This window comes from Podarcis bocagei, assembly GCF_964188305.1.
Source record: "Podarcis bocagei genome assembly, chromosome: 1".
Taxonomy (NCBI): Eukaryota; Metazoa; Chordata; class Lepidosauria; order Squamata; family Lacertidae; genus Podarcis; species Podarcis bocagei.
In genome coordinates, this window is record NC_138125.1 from 111,020,580 (window position 1) to 111,037,158 (window position 16,579).

Here is a 16,579-nt window from a genome sequence, read left to right on the forward strand (position 1 = left end):
GGTCCACATATTATTTTTTTAAAGTAACTATCAGTTGGCAATTGTTTTCTAGTTAAGAGTTTTTTTCCACGGCACACAGTGTCTTGACCTAGAGATCATATCATGATGTCAGTAAGAATGTTTCAATTGATTTTAATAAGCTCAGGTCTACTGCTCAAGAGAATTAACAAAACAACTGTTTTCAGCAGAATCCTGACTTCTTGTCCTCAAAGCTAATGAGCACCTCCTGTGTACTTTGTTTCCTAATGGTAGCAGTGAGTGCAATAGAAAATCAACACCTTCTAGGTCACATTTAAGAACTTACCTGAGGCTACTTCTCATTGTTCTTAGTTATTGGCAGGCACTATATATTGCTGACACAAGCTTAGCAAAAACATCAGTAGGCTCACAAAGTCCTTGCATCTTTCTTTTTTGTCTCATAGAGGTAGCTATGGGGTTTATAATGCAAAGCCTACGCTGGATAAAATGCTCATTCACATTACAAATGTTTGCATTGCCTTAATTTTTCCCATGAAGAATAATGCGATGCTAATATCTGTAAGCCTGACAGTCACGCAGACACCAGGGAGAGTTGGAATCTTCTCCCAAGAGTAGGAAGGCTGGAGTTCATTGCTTGGAACTCAACCAAATATTTTGTTCTGATCATGTTCAACAGTATTTAGACATATATTTATTTATTGCATGGTAAGGAGGGGGGAGGAAAGAACATCTTCTGCCAATAGATTTAAAAGCCAGGAAGCAAGATAGCCACCATTTCCCCAAGATGTGGGAGCTCTGAAGGAGCCTCAATAGCCTGATGGAAGGCATATAACAGTTCTTCCTGCATCAGCAACAACTAGGTATTTGATTACAAAGACATTTGAGTGCACGTAGATCAAGATTTCTTCCCTTGCTGTAGAGCAGGCGGTTTTCAAGAGAAATATTATCAACATACATCAGGGTATACCTTAACATTCCCAGTCATGATGAATTTCTTTTCTGTAGTTTGAAGGAGAAAACCCATTTTTGCTTTTGTTTCGGATTATTTAGAAAATATTTTCTTCTGCATTTCCCCAATCTTGATGAAAGAAACAGCCATAAAAACTGCTTAGCAGCAGCACAAATGAAAAGCTTATAAAGCAATAATGCAAACTCTCAAATCAACCAAGGATTCCCTCTTGGTTTCTCTTCATCCATACACCTAAGTCTGGGACGACTGAGAGGCCTTCCTGGCAATTGCTTCACTTGTTGCTGCTGATCTGGCTGTCCTTGAGTATATTAGTAGCAAGGATCCCATGAGGCTTCATAGGTCATCGATACCATGAAATAAGACACTTTGACCACATGAAAATTTGGTGGGTAGTTGTTATTTAAAAAGCCAAAATTGGCATTTATGTTTATATGATAGTCTTTGAAAGGGTTGCTAGTAAACTATTTAGCTCCTCTTCTCCCTAAATAGTCACCTACTGGCACTGTGGGTTAAACTACAGAGCCTAGGAGTTGCCGATCAGAAGGTCGTCAGTTCGAATCCCCGCGACGGGGTGAGCTCCCATTGCTCAGTCCCTGCTCCTGCCAACCTAGCAGTTCGAAAGCACGTCAAAGTGCAAGTAGATAAATAGGTACCACTCCGGCAGGAAGGTAAACGGCGTTTCCGTGCACTGCTCTGGTTCGCCAGAAGCGGCTCAGTCATGCTGGCCACATGACCTGGAAGCTGTACGCCGGCTCCCTCGGCCAATAAAGCGAGATGAGTGCCGCAACCCCAGAGTTGGTCACGACTGGACCTAATGGTCCGGGGTCCTTTACCTTTTTATTAGCCATCTCACCTAGTGGCAGCAGCAAGAACAACTCCACTGGCTTGACTAAATGGCTCCTCACCTCCCTGAACCATATCAAGTCAAGCTGATGATCATAAGGACAATTACATTTGCTGTTTCGTTTCACCTTCATACAGAAACCAGTTGGACAAGTAATAATATGGTCAAGCATTTCAACTTACACATCAATAAGCAGAGGATATTTCTTTGATGAAGACGAATCAAAGTGAGGAGGTAAGATCATCTGATACCAGAATGCTGAAAACAGGAATGAAAACATTTCACTGAGGCAAGTAACTAATAACTGAAAGATACACTCATATAAAAGAGTGGAGTCTTGTTTAGAGTGAGTTCCAATTCTGGCTTGAAGCAAAAGCCTACATTCTTAGATATAAGCATTTGGGCAAAGCATACTTGTACTTAAATACTACAGAGTGAGCAAACTATTAATTTGGCAGTGAGTTTCCAATTTTGTGTGACAATGCCCTAACATTTCTTCTGTTAGAGGGGAATCATAGTGTTCTAAACTACTACAGCACTGTTCTTCACTTGTATTTCATTTTAAAACAGGGACATCCATCAAAAGTTATGTGAAAGCCCCATGCCTAAAAATCCTGACAAGGCTATTGGGACAATATGAGAAAAATCTAGCCTTCTCATATTTTTATACTTCCAAGAACTGTAACACAGGTCAAACTAAGCCAAGATATGTAATAAGAATGCTTTGGTACCTGTAAACACACAGGGTGGTATTGAACATGACTAAGCCAGGTTCCTTAATTTCAGTGGGTCAACTCTACGTAAAAGTAATACTGCCCACAGATTCTGCAACCTCATCGTTAGAGCCATTTCCATGCATGGAAATGTCTTCAATATAGAATAAGTTATCAAGGGTAATTCATTCACCTACATTTTTATGGGACAGGTACACAACACAATTATGCAATCATTAGCATCTTTCCTCAGACCATAGAAAGTCTGAAATTTTCCAAAATGAAAAAGTAGCATAATCTCCATAGGCGTAGATGTCTTTGGCATTACTCTTCCTTCTTATGAAAAAGGTTGGAATTTTACTGTACTGGGAAAGGAAACCTATCACAGCCCAGGACATGTTCAGTAGAACATTTGAAGTCGGTGCCGTTTGATTTAACAAATATTTTAAATAGCATTATTATTATTATTATTATTATTATTATTATTATTATTATTATTATTATTATTAATTAAATTTATACACCGCCCTATACCCGGAGGTCTCATGGCGGTTCACTAACAAGACCACAACATATTAAATCAAACCAAAAACAATAACCTGATTTTAAAAACCCCAAAAAGAATATTAAAGCTGCAGTCCTACCCATGTCTACTCAGAAGTAAATTTACTGAATTCAATTTGGGGGAGGGGAGTTGTGCAAGCTACTGAATTGATACTATGAATGGGTGTTGCAGAAAGGGATCATGTGCAGACTAAGAGACTGTTTGTATGGAGAAATTCCTTCCAGTAGCACCTGTGTGTATCTGTGTATCTGAAGAAGTGTGCATGCACACGAAAGCTCATACCAAGAACTAACTTAGTTGGTCTTTAAGGTGCTACTGGAAGGAATTTTTTATTTTGACTATGGCAGACCAACACGGCTACCTACCTGTATGGAGAAAGTTTTTGTCTGTCACAACACAAACCCATCCCCACCCTGGAAAATCATGACTGGGCATGTAACAAGAAGATAAGCTTCAAGTTATGCTTAGGTGATATAACTTGAAAAGCATTGTAATAATAATAAAATAATAATAATATATTAATTATACCCCGCCCATCTGGCTGGGTTTCCCCAGCCACTCTGGGTGGCTTTCAACAGAACATTAAAAACAGAATAAAACTTCAAACATTAAAAACTTCCCTAAACAGGGCTGCCTTCAGATGTCTTCTAAAAGTCAGATAGTTGTTTATCTCCTTGACATCTCATGGGAGGTCCTTCCACAGGGCGGGCGTCACTACCGAGAAGGCCCTCTCTCTGGTTCCCTGTAACTTCACTTCTAGCACTGAGGGAACCGCCAGAAGGCCCTCAGAGCTGGACCTCAGTGTCCGGGCTGAACAATGGGGGTAGAGATGCTCCTTCGGGTATACTAGGCCAAAGCCATTTACAAGTTCTTAGTATGCTCAGACGTGACCAAAATACACCTTGATTGGACAAATGTCATGTGCTTGGCTTGGTAGATGTAGGATTGCCATCAAAAACAACCTAAAATCTTCCATTCAGCACTGGGCTGCTGATAAATTTATTTGTTGTCAGCTTTGCCCTTCAAGGTCCCTCCTTTTTAAAAATGCTTTTATTCCTGGGTTGTTTGAGGTAATTGCTTAAAACGATGGGATTACTGTTGTTTTTATTTTTATGTTTTGTTAGCATCACTGTGTGACTCCTTCTGGAGGTGATAGCAGGATATAAATTCTGGTATAAATTAAAAACAATACTTTTTAAAGAGATTTCAGTGGAGGTGGGGGTATGGGGAAATATACTCAAGATATAAGAGTTTTTTGTTTTATATAGCCAAGATGTAATTGAACTCTGCATTTTTAGAGTGTGTGGGATAGTTGGAGCAGTTATAAAGACAGATGAAACAGTCACCTCCCCCCTTTTTTTAAGCAAAGGAAATAAAAATAGTCATTTGCAATGCAGAGCAATTTATTTGTTCAGAAACATAGAAATGCTCCTTTGTAGTAATTTTATGTGGTCTGAAATCTAGGAGAGAGCAACGTTTTTTCTCTAAATAGGATCCTTGGCTATCTTTCTACTGGAAAGTTACTGTAACTGAAAACATGCTGAGCTCAAATGTCTGGACCTGTGTAGGAAACCAAAGAAATTTATCTTACCCATTAGCTTCTACCCTGGAGAGGTGGTAGCAGTAAGATAAAGAAGGATAAGGTAAAGTTGAGCATACATTTTACTGTGAATTTTTCCTAATCAACACATTTTTGTATGCAATTTTGACTAATGTACACATTTTTGCAAGCAAATGTTGTTAATATAATGTACGTCTTTATGTTATTTTCACTAATGTATTCATTTTTATGCAACCGTAATATATGCACTTTTGTAAATATTGAAGGACTTCACCACAAAATTCAGATAAGTGCAAATTTCAAAGGAAGGCTGTTTTGGTTCTCATATTGCTTCAGAAAGTACAAATTTGACAGATTTGGCTTTAAATTCAAACTCCCATCCTAGTTCCACGTCAAATGAGGAAATGCAGCTTCACCTTCTCTTCAGAAAACAGCGCTGAGCATTAAATGCAAAAGGGACTGATTGCAAAATCAGGACCTCCAATATTCTGAATGCACATCTATTTCATGATAAATCTGAAGAACTAGAAAAACACAAAAACAACAACCCACAATCAAAAACTTCAGGTTTAAAGGTACAACTGGTAACTTACTTTCTCCATGCAATGTGATATTCTTTAGTATTTTAGAGGGCATCTGGACATTCTTCTGCATATTATCAAATTCAGTGTTGTTTTCCAGGTACTTAACAACTACACACGAAACAGATGAATATGGGAGATGAGTTTACATATAGACAAATAATACTTTTTAAAATCCAAAGTTCTACAACCTGGAAAGCAGTACAATAAGGTGTGTCTGTGGAACCAGGGCCAGAGGAAATAGCAACAAAAAGAACGATCTGAACTCCTTCTTACCAATACGATCCCATTCCTTACCCATTCCTAGAGCATTCAAGATCTAAGGAACAGACTCACAAATAGGAACCTTACTGGCAACTATCCCAGCTTGCCAGTTCACACATAAAGGGATTCCCCCCCCCCAGTCACTTCTCCCTGTCCACTTTGTTAACTGCTATCAGAGATTTAGTCTCTGTGCCAGTATGTGATATATATTATTTATTCAGTCCATTCCAGGACCCAAATGCATAGGAGTTCCTCACATGAGCTACACTAAAAAGGGATTTATCACTCTGCCAGTTTCCTTTCCCAATCCTTGGCTTTTGATTATGCCACCAATAGGCCATCAAAAAGGAAAGTTGCCAAGTTGGGCACTTCCTCCTGTGACCCCACCCCACCCCAAATCATATTATATCACTAGATTTACACCTCTAAGAATGCAGGCCTAACGAGAGTTCCTTGAGAAAAAAATCCCAACAAACTTCCAAGCCAATATGCATTGGATTAAATCAGGGGCTAGAGAACCTCAGATCTTGGTACCATATGTAGCCCTATGGAGCTCTCTGTGCAGCCCCTGGGATTCTCCCTACGCCATGCCTCCTCCCCAGGCCACGGACTTCACTGCTGCTGTAGGACTTCAGGTCCTCCAAGTGCTTTTGCCTGGCCTCTAGTGTGTCTTGCTGTTATGATGACTATTTCCTGCCTGAATGCAGAATGGAAAGATCCATGAGAGAGCAGAAACATCTGATTTATGTGTGGCTGAATGCATGTCACCTCCATTGCTCCACCCACTTTTGCCTCTGGTCCCACCCATCCTGCAACACCCACCCCTGCAAAGGTTCCCTGTTAGTAGCTTTGTTTCCCCCACTACCATGTGAGCCTGCTCCCCATATGTTGTAATATGAGTCCATTTCAATAGAAGCAGCTTGCCCAGTGGGGTGGAGCTACAATGCCGGCTTCTTGGCAGTGGTGTTGCCACTGCCTACCAGGGTGGAGAGCGGGAGAGGCAAGGAGCATGCAGCCACACAGGCAGGAGAATCAGGCTGGCTCTGCCAGTGGGTTTGTGTGCTTGCAGAGCCCCAGCCTCAACATTGCCTCATCTCTCCCCCTGTTCTGTTTGGGGTAAGCAGCTATGGCACCACGGCCAGGAAGCTAGCATTGCAGCTCTACCCCACCATGCAAGCAGGCTCTGCGTTGCACATGCGTTCTTATGCGCTACTGCTGTATTGTTATATCTAATCGACTGCAGTGATTGTCTCCAAATCGATGTTACTGGTCCCACTGACTTTGTTTGTCGCTTCTGTACTCAAAAGCAAGACCATTATGTTTGATTAACCCCAGAGAAGTATGCATAGGATCACAGCCCAACTCATTCTACCAGCAGATGGTAAACAGCCACAGATTTCTATGCATTTGCAAAAGTCTAAAACAAAAACAGAAAAGTACCTGCATCTGTACTGCTGTTGAGCAAGGTGAAAGATGGCACACCAGGACCTGTTATGAACAGTGTTAAAAATTCAAGTTATTTTCCATTCTTTTAAATTGAGGCATTAATTGAGAGTTTCACACAACTTAAGTCAGACAGGGGCCTAGTCTGGGGGAAAAGACAGAGAGAGTGAGGGAAACATTGCCTCAATACTTTTTCCAGGACTTGCTGCCTGAAGTTTCAAGGCAACAATTTCCCTTTAGCCTTTTTTCTGCTTCCCAAAATTTGTATCTCGATCTCCCCCCCCCCTTTTTTTTTCATTCTAGGCAGCAGGAGAAGAAACAACACTTCACTGGGTAGCTCTTCTCATTGCTCTGCACTTTTTTAGAAATGATGTCCAAGGTGCACACATTAGCCAGCAAAATGTGTTGTAGGTTGAATCCTGGGAAATATGCAGCATTTGCTTTGACAATATGTGTGGAGGTGTGTGTTGGGGGTAACACTGTACAGCTAGTTAAATAAATTCATGACAATTTTATCAGTATAACAAAACTGAGCTAGATGCAAAAAAAAATAAAATGGTAAGGCTCCTACACAGTTATTCATAGAACCATAGAATCATTGCATTGGAAGGGATCCTAAGGGTAATCTAGTCCCATCTCCCTGCAATGCAGGAATCTCAACTAGATCATACATGACAGATGGCCATCCAACTTCTGCTTGAAAACCTTCAAGGAAGGCAAGCCCACCGATAGATCTGTAGGTAGAGCATGAGACTCTTCATCTCAGGGTTGCGGATCCAAGACCCACATTGGGCAAAAGATTCCTGCACTGAAGGAGGTTGGACTAGATGATCCCCTTTGACCCCTTCCAACTCTACAGTTCTGTGATTCTATGACTTATCGTGGAAGTCTGTTCTACTGTCAAACAGGTGCAAGAGCTCTGTCCTTTTTGTTGTTGCTATATGTCTAGTTGAATGTTTTTCCTCCTTCTATTAAGGCTAAAGAACCACCAATTTGCTTTTTCTTCTTATGGTTAATATAAATCAGGCTTCCTCAAACTAGGCCCTCCAGATGTTTTGAGACTACAATTCCCATCATCCGTGACCACTGCTAGCTAGGGATAATGGGAGTTGTAGGCCAAAAACATCTGGAGGGCCGAGTTTGAGGAAGCCTGATATAAATGTTTTGGTCCCCCCCTCTGGATAATTCATTGTAGGGGTGTCTAGAGCTGTAAAAATACAAAAAGTAAAAACACTTGGCAACACAGCCAAAAGTCAAATGCAGGTAACATGCAGATAGCCAATGAGGTGCCCTCTGGATTTAGCTAGACTTCAAACCCTATAAACCCTGACCACTGACTATGTTGGAAGAGACTAATGGGAAATGTAACCAAACAACATCTGGAGAGGTCACCAGGTTGGCTGTCCCTGCACTAAGCTTTTGAAATTATGGCCCTGATCCAGACAGCACATGAACCAAGGATGCTCCCTGCAAAAGCAGCTCCTCATGCTGCACTAGACCCTGTGTCAGAGGATACAGTGACTAAAAAGAGGTTGATATTGCATATCCCTATTCCCTCTTATGTCTGATAATCTGAGGCTTGGATATGGAACAAAAATCAGAAATTAGAGGGAACAGGGATATGCAACATCATCCTCTACGATTGGCAAGTAATAGTAGGATTGACTAGACCTGGTATAAGCACTAGGGTCCAAGTATCAAGTCACACTTATATCAGATGGGGTAGGCTGTACTCACCATAGCAATTCAGGGTATAGTATCTTGCATTTGTGCTGAAGGATGCTGAATAATACTGACATCTTTCTTTGTTTAGATAACAGCTAATGCATGTTTGTTTAAAATCATTTAATGCTATTCTGCAAAAAAAAAAGATAAAAACAGATTAACTTGAAGTTAGTTTCATTAAATTGCAATTATGAAGAACTCCACCCAAATTGGCTTGGATTACATCTATTTCATTTTAAAAGGTTACACAACTGGCAACACTTCTTTCTATCCTGTCCTGTTTTCAACTGGATATTAAAGTAAGAATTAACTACTGTAGCACAACTGTTCCATTATAACAGGAGTGGCTAATCTCCATGGGATGGATCTGGTTCCCTAAAGCAAATTTTTATGCCCCTTCCAATACCTACTGATTTGCGGGGCTACAGCAAACACACACACACACACACACACACACACACACACACACACACACACAGTGCTGAAATGTGCTGAGAAGGTTAAGCCTTTCTGCCCCCTGCCTTGATTGAGATGCAAATTTCCCCCTCCCTTGCCAGCAGATTATTGTCCTTCTCCTTGCTTATCAATCGGGAGACAGCAAAGGCACAGGAAGACCTATGCCAAACACAGAAAGCCCAGGCCGGTACCTCCACAAGGATACATAAAAGAGCAAGAATTTATTTCCGGAAGTCCAACATCCAGGGCAGGAAAGGTTCACACCCATGGTGGGCAGGGGATCTCCCAGGATTGGTTCCCAGCCCTTGATCCTACAGTAAGGAGCTGCCTCCTCCAGAAGAAAACAAGGAGACTGCCTCCTGGTGCCCAAGAGTGGGTCTCTGCAAGCTAGCTGGCTTCCATCACATTGAATAATTTCGGGTCTTTCCATGCTCATCTCTTTTTGCATACTTTTCTTTCAAAGTTTGCTACATTATTTTCAGCTGCATGAAGAACTTTCTGTCTCCATGGTGTTCCAGGTTCCTCCATGTTGTACCATCTGTATCACAGTAAACATACTTTTTATTCCTTTGATGAATCATTTGAGAGCTACAGCAACCTTCTTCCCATTGAAGAGCGCTCCATTACTACATGGAAAAATGTGGATTTCTAAGATAGCCATGCACCCACCTGCTAGCAGTTCATTACAGCACATATTTAGCTAGCTAACCTGTGACTGTGTCATGTTAAACCTCATCACTCAGATCCTACACACCCAGCAAAACGAAGCAAAAACAGCCATGCAATTTCCCATTATGCAAAGTCCATCAAATCTTGACACCATATGCTGTTACATTTATAATAGAACACATTCCAAAGACGAACCCTATTTGGCGATCAGAAATATAGGGTTGTGTTCAGAGGTGCTCTTCTGTGAGTGGAAGGCCTCTTTGCACAGGTGATGGGGTGGGCTTTTTTCAGATGTACTGTCAGATTGTTCCATGAGAAAAGTGAACTGAAATCCAGCAGAAGCTTTCCATTAGTGCAACAAAGCTTCACACAAAATATTGCACAGAGTCTTGTATAAAGTCTGAAGATCCATGGTTGCATCAAGTATATGTTGCATGAAATCTTCCACTTTTTGGGTATTTCTAGATCAAACCCACTGACTGACCAGACCAAAGGATCATAAAATACCCCATTCTGAGCATCACCAGGCCTCAGTCGTTAACAGCATTCTGTGTACATCCCAAGCTCTTTAACTTATCATGTTCTGTAGAGCAGATGGAGTAAACTTCAAAACATTCTCAGATCATTATCACAGCTTCAAAAATATCAAGACAAAACAAGCTATCTTGGTTTAATGCTAAAAATAACTTTTAAAAACTAAAAATATGATATTGTCTTAAAAGAACAAAATATCATATTGGGTTACAATAAAAATGTGGCGAAGCGGAATCTTACTTATACAGATGTCTTCCTCCTGGCGTATTTTCAAATTCATTACTGATAAAGTATCTGTGAAACAAGCAAACAAGTTACCAACTGATTGATCAATAAATTGTGAAATCATCATTCTGATTTTAAAAATTGCCTGGGGTGACACACAAAATATGAAATTATTCAAATGCACAAGCAGATACAAAAGACAGCTATAAAATCAACCTACATATAATACCTTACCATAGCAATGCTGTAAGACTAACTTGCATTGGCAAAATTTGTTTTTATCATTGCTAAGGTAATGCTAACCTGGAAAAAAAGAAAGCAAGGACGGCACCAGATCCCATAAAGAATGCAGCAGACAAAACAAAAACAAAACTGCATGACTTACTTAACAAGTAATTTCCAGCACTCACTGATCTCCATCAGGGGAATTTGTCCAACTCGACATATCTTTTTTATCCATGTCTGAATAGTATTGAACAAACTCCTCCAGAAGCCGATCAGTGAAACACATTAGGAATTTAAAAGTACTGCACTTCATTGGCTTTGCCTGTTGTATTATTTCTAGCTTTCTAGTTGAACGGTAGTGAATGCTAAAAAAGAAGAAGAAGAAGAAGCTGGGGTGGGCGGGCAATTTTGCATAGGAAGAATAGTGGATGGAGAAAGGAGTCTGTGAGCCAATAGGGCATTTCCAAAAGAGAGAGAAATGCTATGTTAAGCATTGGGTCTCCGTAACATTCAGTGATCCACTATCCAGCATAATACTAAGCTTAGATGAACTTGATTCAACACAAAAGTTCCAAATTCAATAAAGGTTAGTGGTACTTAAACCTCACTGAAATCAATGTGCTGAAGACAATTGCAATTTAACGAGTCCCTCACTTTAGCTACATCTGGCTGGAGGGCTTAGAAATGACACCAAAAAAATCAAGGGACATCCACGCTCAGCCTATCTGACAGACATAATCTGCTAGGCACCTGAGTTGGTTTCCAAGATGGCTCCTGCTAATCCAAATGGGAAGACTTGGGGCGTGCAGAATTAGTTTGGATGGTACAGGCTAAATTGATGGACTATACAGAACTGGCAAAATTGACATATAAGCTATGGGACAAGGATAACTGTGACTTTAAAGATGAATGGGAACCCTTTACAAAGTATTTGAAGATGCAACAAAGCGAACTTGACTCCTTGGCTGCCTTTGAATAAACTTTCACAAACTTTTTATTGATGATAATCAGCTAAATAGTTTGAGGATCTATACAACTGTGTAACATGCAGAAAACAGCATTCTTAGAAAACAGGCTTTTTTAAACATTACCCTCCCTTTCTCCACTAAACTTAAAACTAAGTTTGATGAATACTCACATGAAGTTATTCGTTAAAGCAGCTATGCTGATTACTTCCCAATTTCCAGATGTAATGGGCTTCATTTCCTAACATATAAAAAGGGTAGATAAAAATGGAATTACATGATACAAGAACCTAAATCCACAGTGATTTATTTATATATCTGTTACTTACCCCTGTGCTATTGATACCAATGTGGTGGATATGCTTATAGCCATCTGCGTTACTGATGATTTTGTAGTAGCTATCACCGTCAGGCGCAAAGTAAGGCTCAGAAGGTTGAAACTGGGGAAACCAACAACAAAAAGTTTGTAAATAAACAAGGTTGTTTTTTTTTAAAAAATGGCTTTAATGTTTATATCATTTTGTAAGTTGCTTTGGGACACTTTTCTTTTTGTTTTTAAAAAAGGAGCAATAAATTCAATCAGTAGTATAAGCTTTGGGAATCCTTTAAATATTCAGCTTCATTAAAGACCTACATTGGCTCCCAGTATGTTTCTGAACACAATTAAGTGTTGGTGCTGACCTTTAAAGCCCTAAACAGCCTCGGCCCAGTATACCTGAAGGAGTGTCTCCACCCCCATCGTTCAGCTGAGGTCCAGCTCCAAGGGCCTTCTAGTGGTTCCCTCACTGCGAGAAGTGAGGTTACAGGGAATCAGGCAGAGGGCCTTCTTGGTATTGGTGCCTGCCCTGTGGAATGCCCTGCTATCAGATGTCAAGGAAATAAACAACTATCCCATATTCAGAATACATCTGAAGGCAGCCCTGTTTAGGAAAGTTTTTAATGTTTGAAGTTTTATTCTGTTTTTAGTGTTCTGTTGGGAGCCTCACATGGTTGGTTGGGAGCCTCGATCGCATGGTCGGCGGTTCGAATCCCCGTGGCTGGGTGCTCTCCCGCTGCTCGGTCCCAGCGCCTGCCAACCTAGCAGTTCGAAAGCACCCCCGGGTGCAAGTAGATAAATAGGGACCACTTACTAGCGGGAAGGTAAACGGCATTTCCGTGTGTGCTGCGCTGGCTCGCCAGAGCAGCTTTGTCACGCTGGCCACGTGACCCGGAAGTGTCTGCGGACAGCGCTGGCTCCCGGCCTCTAGAGTGAGATGAGCGCACAACCCTAGAGTCTGTCAAGACTGGCCCGTACGGGCAGGGGTACCTTTACCTTTACCTGGGAGCCTCCCAGAGTGGCTGGGAAAACCCAGCCAGATGGGTGGGGTATAAATAATAAAAGTATTATTAATTATTATTATTATTATTATTCATTGACTAGTGATCAAGGATTTCTGGAAAATGCAAACGCTGCAACGTTTTTGCAGTTCATGATGGAAGAATCTGTTTTTATTCTTCAAGGGGGATAATATAGCTAGTGTCTTAGAGTCAACAGAACAAAAACGGCTTTATATATCATGGCTAAAATTTTAAGTGAGTTATGATTTATAATCTGGCTTCACCCTCTCAAACAAGACCTATTCTGGCAGCAATATTATCCCTAGATATTTCATAATGAGCCCTATGCAATTAGATTTATCATCTTATTGAAATGCTGTGTTCGAGATGAAGGAGGCCGTCCTGGCTGGGGAGTAATTGCAAATAAATATTACTGTCTTGCATTGAGTTGAACAGGCAAATTATACTTCTGTTTATGACTTCTATTTATTTTAATGCTCCCAAAGTGTCTGCTGGCTATAGCATTGTTCATGTGTGCACAAATTATTTAATAAGGAATCATTTATCAAAAACTACTAGAGATAATTGCTTTAGTTATGGTAAACAAGTGATCAATAGAGGAATTACTTCAGTGCACTCCCATCTACCAGAGAGCTTATTTAACTGTATTACACAATTGGCACCTAATATTTATGTCCACACACACTGCTAAAATTGACAAAATATTAGTCTATAATGTGCTGTGACAAAAAGGAATGCAAATGGATGAAATATTAAAAGTAGTAACATCAGCAAGTTTCATTGCTAGTTCAATAAAACGACTAGATCTTTCCTATGGCAAAACATCCTGTTTTCAATATGAAAGCAAAAAGACCCTATTCATAAATCAATGCAAACACAACTTTCCCTTTGCTAACGTATTTTATTATCCAAAATCACTCCAGGTTGCATCCAGTGTGCCTTAACCTCAGTAGGAATAACTTTAATTCTTGCAAGTCAGGGAACCAAGTTTTTACTGATCTCTGCTAGTAAGCTGCTTAAGCCAGCATTTTCTCACCTCCCCTCTGAAAAATTTCTGCTGAGGAACAAGCTGATGCTCCAGAGCAGGATATGGTAAAGAGAAGTCCACAAGGTAGGCGGGATCAGTGAAAATAAAGTGCCTTGACTTGAACAAACAGAATGCAGCGCCACCATTCGGTATAGTCCTCCTAAGAAGCAAGTTATGTACATTCCAAAGAATGTTGGCAGCTGCATTTCTAGGCTCCAAAAGCAGATCCATAGAGCAGCAAGTGGCATTCAATAACATGTCTGGCAACCTGGATCCATTGCTCTAAGGCAGGGATGCAGAACCTGCAGCCAATCAGATGCTGTCATACGACAGCTTCCACCATCCCCAATTATTGACTTTACCGGCTGGAGCCGATCAAGTCCGGCAACATCTGGAAGTTCCCCTTATTTGCTCTAAGGAAAATATTCATTGGCGTAGCTGTCCAAGGTTTCCCATTATTTCTAAGCAGCCTCCATAACATTCCTGTAATAAATCTTGTTGTTATCCATAGCTGTACATTCAAAGGTATTATGCAAAGCCATTGGTGGAGAATCTGTATAACTGAAGGTTTTTTAAATGAATGAATAAAAGCAAGGCTTGCTAATTAGCCAATAGGCTGCACCTGCAAAGCCCTGTTGCAACTTTGCACGTGCCACTGGTCAGCTGGTGCCTGCTGAGTGCTCTGCCTTTACCAGTGTGCATTGATTTTGAAATGGCTTGCAAGGGTTGACGGCTCTGCCAGCTAGAAACAGTTGCCCACCCCTGTGACATGAAAGCAACCTTTCAAATATCAGTGAAATGTAGCTGTGCTATGCTGATGAAATTCTGTCAGTTGGAGTGCAGAAGGACATTATCCAACAATGGGGGAGAAAATCAATTATCCTCCCTCCTTTCTAGTTTATATTGCACTCACGCTCGTTTTTTTCCACCTTCCTTTTGCATAACTGTTCGCCACATATGCAGTCTGCTCATCACTTTACTTACTGATACTTTACGATGTAGAAGCAAAATGTGTTAGCTGTAAGGTCTCCCTGATCAAGTTTGACAGCAGGTGGGATTATCTCCCATCTTTGTAGGGTAGATTTTTTTTTATCCCTGCTGTCTCCTTCCTCACTTTGTTTCTTGAAAGCTCTTTTTTTGCCAGGGGGGAGGGGATGAGAGGAATTTAAAAATTGTAAATATGCATGGGAAAGCTTGAAATATCACATGCATTTTGTACTCTTATCAGCCTCAATTCCCTCCCCCCCCCCCAAAAAAAGAAAAGTTGGGCACATAAGGCCATAAATGTGGCCTCACGATAGAACAATAGTGGCAATATCATTTAAAGTGTTGTTGTCTCAATTATGTGGAATGGGTGTCTTCCAATGGTCTTGTCTAACTGCGCACCTGAAGGGTTATTATTCTGTTTTCCACTGTTAGAAAAAGTGATGCAATCCCATTTATACTTATCTGGGAGTAAGTCTCATTAAATCTACTGGAAATACATTTGAGGAGATATGTGTAGGGTTGGGAGTCCAGCAGCATCTGGAGGACCACCCGTTTCCTACTTCTAAGCTACACCTTCCAGTCCTTGTAAAGGTAAAGGGACCCCTGATCATTAGGTCCAGTCGTGGACAACTCTGTGGTTGTGGCACTCATCTCGCTTTATTGGCCGAGGGAACCGGCATACAGCTTCTGGGTCATGTGGCCAGCAAGACTAAGCTGCTTCTGGCGAACTGGAGCAGCACATGGAAACACCGTTTACCTTCCTGCCGGAATGGTACCTATTTATCTACTTGCACTTTGACGTGCTTTCGAACTGCTAGGTTGGCTGGAGCAGGGACCGAGCAACGGAAGCTCACCCCATCGCAGGGAATTCGAACCTCCAACCTTCTGATCAGCAAGTCCTAAGCTCTGTGGTTTAACCCACAGCGCCACCCGCGTCCCTCAAGTCCTTGTAGACCAATGCATATCATAAACCTTTAAGAAGGATTTTTAAAAAATGAAAATCTTGAAGAAACTTGGAAAGAATATTTAGTTTTCCACCTGGGGGGTGGAGGTGGAATGGACCAGTCTTCTTTTAGATGTAATGTGCAATTGATAATTAGACTGGATGTCATGAAGCAGCAGCAGACAAAGTTGTCCTTCCATCTGGAACATCTATGTTCTCATTTGCTATTATCTCCACTAGTGTTATGGACCCATGTTTAAGGTACAAATATGAGCCTTGAGACTCCACCAGGGGACAAAAAAGCTGGGGAAAGTTTCCCTTTTCCCTTTACCTCATTGCAAAAAGCACCTTCTTAACTATGCTTTGCAATGGAAAAGGACCCATGGAGATATCGTTGCACATGGCTGCAGTGTAGCATGTAGTTTGGCTCCCAGAAATATAGTACTTACTCTGCCAACCCAGCCAGTTTTACTCTCGAAGTTACGCTGTTTGTCCTGAAAGGGGAAGAGAAAGGAGATATCCACCATTATAACAGGTGCCTATCAAGCAATACCCTTCTTGCCCC

The 16,579-nt window shown here is 41.0% G+C and overlaps 1 protein-coding gene across 1 annotated transcript in view; it reads right to left on the reverse strand.

Annotated features, from left to right (window-relative positions):
* DPP4 (dipeptidyl peptidase 4) overlaps nucleotides 1-16,579 on the reverse strand; it is a 50,331-nt gene that overhangs the window by 15,258 nt on the left and 18,494 nt on the right. Inside the window, exons 12-19 of the mRNA XM_081166369.1 lie at nucleotides 16,464-16,508; nucleotides 12,049-12,159; nucleotides 11,893-11,960; nucleotides 10,545-10,598; nucleotides 8,658-8,776; nucleotides 6,918-6,965; nucleotides 5,226-5,324; nucleotides 1,976-2,051 (exon numbers count right to left, since the gene is read on the reverse strand). Of these exons, the coding sequence (XP_081022495.1) occupies nucleotides 1,976-2,051; nucleotides 5,226-5,324; nucleotides 6,918-6,965; nucleotides 8,658-8,776; nucleotides 10,545-10,598; nucleotides 11,893-11,960; nucleotides 12,049-12,159; nucleotides 16,464-16,508 (620 nt within the window). The remainder of the gene's footprint in view (nucleotides 1-1,975; nucleotides 2,052-5,225; nucleotides 5,325-6,917; nucleotides 6,966-8,657; nucleotides 8,777-10,544; nucleotides 10,599-11,892; nucleotides 11,961-12,048; nucleotides 12,160-16,463; nucleotides 16,509-16,579) is intronic.